Here is an 8,908-nt window from a genome sequence, read left to right as displayed (position 1 = left end):
TAGCAAGATTACAAATTATGGACAAAATACTGTATATTTATATCTCAAATAATAATAAAAAAAACATTCGGGTTATTTATCTGCACCACCCTACTGTGTATAACAGATTGAAATCATTGTTGGCAATTAATGTTGATACAAGGGGAAATCACTGCGTCTAAAATTTAACTCACGCTGTATAAAAATTCATTTCCGCTGTTTCGCCGGTATTATTTCCCGCAATGTGACACCGTTTAAAAATGGCGGACATCAGAGTGAAATTTGTGTCTCAAAAAATATCAAAAGTTCGTTTTCGTCCAGCCCAAGGCATATACTCACAGGGCTCAGACGTTTTTGCCTCAGGAAATTGGGACGATGAGGTTTGGTGTCTGCTTTGATTTTGTTAAAATTGCAATTAATTGGTAGAATTTGAATGAAACATTCCGAAGTTTATATTTTCACTTTCGCCTCAGATTTCGGGATTTCAGTATCAAATTTCTCACCAGAATAAAAGTAAGGGCGTAAGCTAAACAGATTTGAAAGGGAGCTGCAACCTTTACTCATGGAATCAGTGGTTGCACCCTTATGCCTGCACATAATTAAAATGAATTGGATTGAATGCTCTTTCATTACCGAAATCCCCATAAATACCTAATTTTGATGGAAGGACAGCACGCTGAAGAGACAGTGGTGGGATACAAGGAAGTCCGGGTGCGATACCCTAGCTCTTTTTTCGAAGAGACCCCTTGATTTTTTTACATGCTCGTTGTAAAGCACCTATACACAGGGTACAACTTTCCTGGGTTAAACCAGTACTGAGTTCACCACTTTTCCAAGCACTACCCTTTAAATGCTGAGCGCCAGGCAAGGGAGCTACTTGTACCAATTTTTAACGTCTTTTGGTATGACGCGGCCAGGGATCAAACCCACGACCTCCCGCTCCGTAGGCAGATGCTTAACCAGTAGGCCACAGAGACGGTTTAAATCTACCAATAATAAGATTCTACTAAATTCCCCGTGAAATACTAATATTACTAAATTTCAATACTGGTTGGGCCATTTTTAAAGAAATAGCAAAATTTCCTTATAATTTATGAATGCGCGATAAGAAGTGTGCGAGAGGTATACAGTACACTCAACGAGGTAGACCCACTATCCGTTTCCCTCCGTGGATTTTTGCTATTGCGGCCAACACAATAAATTTATCAACTGTCCGCGTTCCTCGGAGTTTGAATTTAAGGCCCTCGGAGGGTGATCAGTCAACCGGAGAAATATAAAGGAGGCGTTCCTCGGAGGGGCTAACTCCGCGAAACTCTGTGGACTCTTGATAAGAAACTATCGCTAAAGTTATTTTTTTATTTAAAATTTTAACCGATTATGACGGCTCCAGTAAATTGCTATTATTCTTTTTCCTCTGCCTGTTTTGCATGAAGTTAGCTTACCACAAGAATTGAGTCGTATTTCACTGGTTGCACATGCATCATCATATATAAACATGTTTTTTACTAATGATTGAATACATTGATAAACACATTCCACCCGAAAAAGGCTCGGTTACTTATTACACATTTTTGGAAAATCAGGAGGTCAAACACATGTTCAAAGTTCAGGGCACATGGTTGAAGCCCTTCTTGCCTCGCTTTTTGTGGAAAAATCCCTACAACGTCATAGCTATTTTTAACCACCAATAATAAATAGTATATTCTATCTTGTATTGATCATGCCCGTGACGTCAGAGGTCATGGTTCAGAATCGTGTAAAATGTCGGCTGTTGTATGATGCAATACAATTAGTGGCAAAACTTCAATGATTCAATGTTTATTATTAACAATTCAAGACAATATTCAATTGGCGTTTACGGACACAACAACAAATTGAACGCTGGTAAGGATCTTCTGAACAAGAATGATTTCTTGCTTATCTGATTAAACATGGAGATCCGCTGTGGGGTCATAAAACCGGACAATTTTCAATGCTATTGTTCATATTAAACTCAGCCGTAAACCAGCCACTCAGAGGAACTTGGTGGGATTTAAGCGAGTACAAGTTTTACCCTTGGAGGAAATCCGCGATCATCGACTTTATCGTAGTGATCGAGGAAAGTGGGTCTAACTCGTTGAGTGTACTGCAATTTCTGTTTATCATTTCACTGTAATAGGACTGTTTCCAATCCATGGTTTATATGGTTAACATGGTTTCATTTAATATACTAACCATCATCCTGGAGGGACGCTAGACAAGGGTCCTGTGTCAGTGCTATTCATACTTTTATTTAAAACATCCCAATTTATATTCAGTTATTTATTAAATTTCAGAGTGGCAGGGTGTGTTTGTGGCAGATTCCCCTGGCACAGAGGGACAATGGTGACATGGAGGGAGGGGATACAGCGACGGACCGGGAACCAACACAGCTGTGCGAGACCAGCCACAGGGGAGATGTCACCGACATGGAGGTACATGTAGTCATATCACTGTGGTGTTTTTTTTTTACAATAGTAATCAACCATAAAAGGCACATTCTTGCTTCAGAGAAGTATTGCAGAATTGGGCCTGCACATTATTTTCAGAAACTGCACTGCTTATATGCCGCCTAAGGATGGCATTTAGAATATATATACATTGTAGAAATCACTTTGTCCATGTTTTCATCTGTTACACTGTGGTATCATCAATTACTTAGTTATTATTGATTCAATGAAACTTCACAGAATAATTGTAGTGCACCATTGGAAGGACTAGGTGTGTTTTTACATAAAACTTGATCTTATCTTAATTCATGGATTTCATAGCAATATAATCATTATAAGTTGTGTCTTAGCCATAACATAATACAATGGGTTTGATTACTTTCATGCAACTACAGCCACTGCCCTTTGATCTAGTTTCTAGGTACAGAAGCTGTTGCAGTCTCATCATCGTTGGGAACAGTAACAGTGTACAGACACAGAGGCTTAAAGGTAACTTAGTTTCTTAGACTCAAGATATATTAGCTTAATTGATGGCTTGGAATTAAGATCTTAAGCATATGAGAGTTTTAAATAGTAATTGGGGCTTGAATTCAATATGCAACTGAAGAAAATTGATGTTTTATGGCTTAAAGCATTACTAATGCTTTAAGAAAAACAAAATTTTTGGCAGTTTATCAAACTATTAAGATCTGTTCTATTGTGAGTTATCTTATATTACTGAATTGAAGGCACTGATGCCAAAATTGGCTGATTCCGAGACCAAAACATAAGGTCAAAACTGTCAATTTGTAAGAGTGCAGCTTTAATTCACTGTAAAGGTTCGTAATTAATCAAGTAGGCTAGATCGTATTTATTGTTTTAAGAATCTAATTAAGAGCAATCTTGAATTTTACTCCAGAATATTTTAGTTTGGAAAAAGCATTTATCCCTGGTGCAATCGCGGAATCAACTACTATTAGTATACCGTATTCTTGTATGCATTATAATTCAATTGCAATGAGAAAACAACTAAGTATTAACATAGTAAAACGAATAATTTATTAATTTTCAGTAAGTGTACTAAACTACTGTTGAAAAGGTATTCAAATTCAGGTCTGAAACGGAACTAAAGAAATAATGGCTATGAGGTCATAAAACGGGTACAACTATATGCTATTAGACTTGCAGGGATTTTTTAAGTGTTCATGCTGTATGAACACAGAAAGGCCAGCAAATTCCATGAAGCTTATGCAGCAAAATATGATCATTCCTTATATTTACATTTTAAACAATTATAAACAAGAATTTTCTTGATTAAAATCTAACAAAATATATAGCATTAGTTGGTAAAGAAAGGATTTTGACAATATACATTCGCATAAAAGAATAGCTGCTAATTGTAGAGTCGTATACCATTGGTGAAATCATTGCACCCAATGAGAGCCCAGTATTGAAAAAAAAAATGTCATTACTTGAGAGTTAAACAATAACTTATACAATATGAACGACAAGTTTTCATTTTACAATAGACTAGGTGAATGTAAATTTTTGGCCATTTTCAGAGCCTGGAGGAGGCTAGCCATTGGTCGGGTATACATAGTGGGCTTGGTCACGTATCATGCGCGTGCACCTGTGTGGCCACCCAGGGAGAGGATCTCCTCGTTAGTGCTGGGGAAGACGGCAGAATCAATGTGCTCAACATCTCACATAGGACGCCCATCAGAACAATAAGTATACATGTAGTTCAGTTGTTGCATTTCTGTTTTTAGGCCTTTGTTTATGTGAGTTTATTACAAAATGTCCTAAAATTGCATAAAATTGATATCGTGTACAACGCATTAGATCTTACTTGATGATGTAACACATTGCTTACCACTCATGTATCTTTCCCAGATTTTGCATATTTTTCCAATTCGAAAATTTACCTGGTTGTTTACCATGTAAATCCCAATTTAAAAATAGCGTGGGCATATGTATCTGTACTAACCACATGACTTTCACATGCTAAATATACACACTATAAACTGGGAAAGCATTAAATGCTAATTTTAAAAGGTAAACTCGGCTGAGACGGCGACAAAATATTCTTTCAATCATGTACAATGTATGATTGACCTCATACCAGTTCGTATTGACAATTCTAGTCTTTTCTTGTGGAAATAATGTTTTTGCCAATTCCATCAATAAATGCCACCAATTACCTCCTTTTTACAGAAAAGGCAAATAGCTGTACTATCAATGGGGTCCGTTTCCTCAAGCAGCTGGAAGTCATCACAGTCGACTCCAGTGGGCAGCTCAAGATCTTCGACCTCAGGCAAAACTCTGAGGAACCATCCAAAACATTCACAGTGTATGAAGTCTGTTCTGATTTGTTGTTATTCAGTAGAGACATATATAATACTCTATATCCAAAATGCAAAACAGTTGTAGATGTGTTTTTTTCTGCCCATTCCCCTCCTGAAAAAGTATATATTTTTCCCCTGCCCAGGTAAAAAAATGACTTTAAAATTATTTTTTGCCATTATTTTTGTGGAGGAGCTTTGCCCTCTAAAGTAAACGTTAAATAGCAGCAATATTCATGAATATGTCTGTAGGTTTGTTGAATAAAAAAGTTAAACATTTTATAAATCATAGAAGAATTTTTCCCTTTTTTGCCAAAACAACGCTATTTTTCGTCCATCAAAGGGCCCCGCCATCTGATCATTCTCTTAAAAGTGAAAAACAACAACACTGTTTCTATTAAAATCAGGAATGCGTCTGTAATTAAAAATGTGTTAAAGAAAAAGCCACACATGAACCAGTGAGTGTTTAAAATTTGTCTCTGTCCCTTGCAGATCTGGAGAACAGACACCCCTGCAGAGCATCGCTCGTCATCCAACTCAGCAGCATGTTGTGGCCACTGGCGGCCATGATGGCGTATTGTCCATCTGGGACTTACGTCAGGAGAAATTCCCCGTCACACTCCTTGAGGCACACTCCGCTCCAAGTAGGTTTAAGATACGTGCATTTACAGCCAATTGTTTAAAACTTGGTTAAGTTGTCCACATGTTAGCGTTTGGTTTGTTTCACCTTGAAATGATTTCGTTGGTATATGACTTTTTGGGTAAATATTGACCTAGACTTATTTATTTAAGCAAAGATTTAACTTCTTTTATACCATTGGCTTAAGTTATTTATGATAAGTAACTGTTTTGATTGAGTCTAGTATAATAGTATACAGTTAGTATAGAAGTTTGTTTTCTTAATCTTCATAACATCTAATCTGTTTTTCAAAGTAAGAAAAGTACATAAAGAAGTGGCAGTGTTATGCAAACACTTTTAAACTTTGGTCAAAAACTGTTTGATCTGTGGTACCCCCATTACCAAAGAAACGCTTAAGGAACATTATTCTGACTCAAATCATTATATTATGCCTCTTGAAAAACAGACCAGCATTGACATCTGATTTGTGTTCAAGTTTGCATATGCCTTTAGTCACATTTCATTGTTGGAGGTTAAGTTCAACCTATCTATCCATCAGTTATCTCCCTTGTTACTCGCATTGTTGATGGTTGTAATACCTTGAATGTGCAACATTTCAGTGTTGCAGGTTAAGTTTCACCTAATTACCCAGCAGTTCTTTCCCTTGTTGCTTGCCCTTTTAATGGTTGAAATGCCTTAAATGTGCTACATTTCAGTGTGGTAGTTAATGACTCAGAGCCCCTGTTCATTTTTGATAGCTGAGCAGTTTTGTCCCTTGTAACTGGTTCTTGTAAAGGTGTTTCTACCTCAACTGTGCTTCATTTCAGTGTGGGAGGTAAAATTTCACCCCACAAATCCTGAACATCTGTTCACCTGCTCCGAGGATGGCTCAGTGTGGCACTGGGATAGCTCCGCAGTTACCTCCCTTGTCACAGGCACTGGTAAGGGTTATGTTACAAATAAATTGTTTCTCTAACTTATTTAGCTTATTTAAAATTCTGTGTCAAAAAATCAAACATTAGATATAAAGAATACTAATTAATACATGTATTAGTATTGTGTTTAAATGTATGTAAGCAATTACAGTAAAACTTGGGTCGTTCGAACAAGCGGTCGTTCAAGAACCGGCTGTGGCTTGAGGTCAGAGCTTGGTCACGAACATTTTTCCTTCTATTTTCGTATAAAATATACCTACGCTGCATCGAAACCTAATATGTCGAGGAGTCGAGCAATATAGTCGGTCCCAAGTACACAAATCATGCACAAAACCTTATGGCTCCCTTGAGGTCATAATTTCACACTTTTTTCCGGAACGCGTGTTCCAAAATAAACAAACAATTGCTAGGTGTTACAATTTTCGCAAGTTGTAAAAATTGCAATGACAGTTGAAAGGCAATTTGATAAGGTGTGAAAAACCGTTTATCACTGTTTACGCATGACCGATAGTAGTTGATAATGGGCATTTTAGAAGATGATTATGAGAAGTTAATTTTAAAAAATGTAAATGAGTAATAAAAATATGAATAAACACTACCATATCGATCCAACATCGTAATCCCTAAAAAGAATTTCTTCTTGTCACTTTGTTTTGCAATATATTAAAAGAAACATTTCTATTTATTCATTTATCGAGATGTATAATTTTTACATTTAGTTTTCGACAGCTTTTGAGCAAATGAGCGATTTCCACAACGCAACACATTATTGGTGCCTTAGTAAACAGTAGGTTTGACCACAGGCTGCAGTTACATTGAAAGGACCCACCCTATGGCCACCCCCCTCTAAAAAAAAATAAAAAATGATTGGAACATGATCATTTATCATAAAATCATAAATATCAACCAAAAATTCCACTAAATTTTTTTTCCCAATATTTACTATTATTATACAGTGTTCTCAATAAGAACCGGCTGCCGGCCAAAATGGACGGTTCAAATGGCAATTGGGCCGGTTAAAAGTTGGAAAACTAAATGAATTTTAAATAGAATAAGTAGAAGCAGGTCGGTTACTTTACTCTTTGAGACGGTTCAACTGAAACTTACTGAGAACCCTGTTATATAGTCAAGGTTGACATGTGAAGGCCCTCGTATGTAGGGTGGTGTTTTTGAAAAACATGTAACTAACTTATTTTTCAACCAATTGTCTCCAAATAACTTGTCTCTGTCACAGAAAATAATAAAGTTTCAGAACGTAACTGCTGTCTGTGAGTTTGACGACTTCAAACTTAAAGTACACAGATAGATATTTTATAACAGACTGGAAAATTGAAATTCCATTCACTTGAAACATCGGTTCCTTCGAGGTCTTGGCTCGGTCCCCGGCGTCCTCGAGCGATCGCAGTTTTACTGTTTTTAATAAAAGAGTTAAATATGTTTCATAAGTTATATTACTTAAACAGGGGGTGTATCTTCTTACTGTACACTTTCATTTGGTGTCAATTGACTTTTATATAAAAAAATGTTAATGAAAACATTTTTTAGCAGTAAATCAATATTCAAAATTTTCAAAATTAATTTTATAAATGATAATTATCAAAATTTGTAAAATGGAGTAAATTTCAATTAAATACATTGAATTAACATTTATTAAATTGTATATAAATGGTTGTTTATAATTTTACATGTCTGCAACATTTGATAAAAGTGTAATAATCCTTGGATAAAGTCAATTTCAAAAGCACAAACTGGCAAATAATTCATAATCTACCTTATCATTGTTCAGCCCTTTTTAACATCATTCAAAGTAGGTTATGTAAAAATTGATTCAATGTTTAATAGCATCATCTACCGGTAGGCATTTCAAAATAAAAAACAGCAGTTTTCAAAAAACAGCAAAATATTATTTTTTTACAAAAATACAGCAAAGAATACTGCTTTTTTGTATGATTTACATGTATAATAACGAAACAAGTTTGTTATAAATACGAACAGATTACCATTTAGTAATTTATGACCCTGCATGACTTTGTGAACAGTTTTGTTTTTTAAGTTCTATTTTGTTTAGTCGCACATGCTTTAACCCCTATCACATAGATTTACTTGTCACTCATATAACTATTCTAAAGTCCTCATATTCTGTATCATTTTAGGAGCAGGATCTGGGGGTGGATCCCTATTTGCCCAGCCCCCTGGGGGAGCCCAGCAGCCCCAGATCACCAGCCCCTGGCTGGGTCTCGAATCTGGGCGTTCCAAGATGGAGATCTCCACCCTCCTGCCAAATCAGTCCCTACCCATCAACACCCTCGACATCGACGGGGAAACTCTCATTTGTGGTTCGGATGAAGAGGCTATCTACACAATTGACATACCTGGCATTAGATAGCAAGCTGAATTATTTTCAAAAATTTGGACTGTAACTGAAAAAGAAGCATTAAAGTCAAGACAAAAAAACTGAAACACAAGATTGGGCTTGACCATTAAGCCATTAATTACAATTAGTTTGAACAAATTTCCACAAACTTCTTATTAAGATTTTAACAGAAGTTGATTTCTGATATGAGTAGTCTTTGAACTTGGACTTTG

At 36.1% G+C, this 8,908-nt stretch overlaps 1 protein-coding gene across 1 annotated transcript; it reads left to right on the top strand.

Moving 5' to 3' along the window:
• Positions 1-222: 222 nt before the first annotated feature.
• LOC128238339 (nucleoporin Nup43-like) lies at positions 223-8,734 on the top strand. Its single transcript, XM_052954175.1, has 8 exons — positions 223-359; positions 2,295-2,432; positions 2,862-2,936; positions 3,989-4,157; positions 4,641-4,776; positions 5,261-5,412; positions 6,215-6,328; positions 8,476-8,734. The coding sequence occupies exons 1-8, from the start codon at positions 240-242 to the stop codon at positions 8,706-8,708; spliced, it is 1,137 nt and encodes a 378-aa protein (XP_052810135.1). The 5' UTR covers positions 223-239; the 3' UTR covers positions 8,709-8,734.
• The last annotated feature ends 174 nt before the right edge of the window (positions 8,735-8,908 follow it).

Source organism: Mya arenaria, chromosome 6 (assembly GCF_026914265.1).
Source record: "Mya arenaria isolate MELC-2E11 chromosome 6, ASM2691426v1".
In the NCBI taxonomy this organism is placed as follows: domain Eukaryota; kingdom Metazoa; phylum Mollusca; class Bivalvia; order Myida; family Myidae; genus Mya; species Mya arenaria.
The sequence above is the reverse complement of the archived record's forward strand: the minus strand, read 5'-3'. Positions and strand labels throughout refer to the sequence as shown.

Bases quoted from the DNA above. Each gene is read 5' to 3' on its own strand.
- LOC128238339 (XM_052954175.1), top strand. From the start codon at position 240: ATGGCGGACATCAGAGTGAAATTTGTGTCTCAAAAAATATCAAAAGTT. The intron at 2,433-2,861 runs GTACATGTAGTC...CCTTTGATCTAG, and splicing joins GAGATGTCACCGACATGGAG to TTTCTAGGTACAGAAGCTGT. The intron at 6,329-8,475 runs GTAAGGGTTATG...GTATCATTTTAG, and splicing joins CTCCCTTGTCACAGGCACTG to GAGCAGGATCTGGGGGTGGA.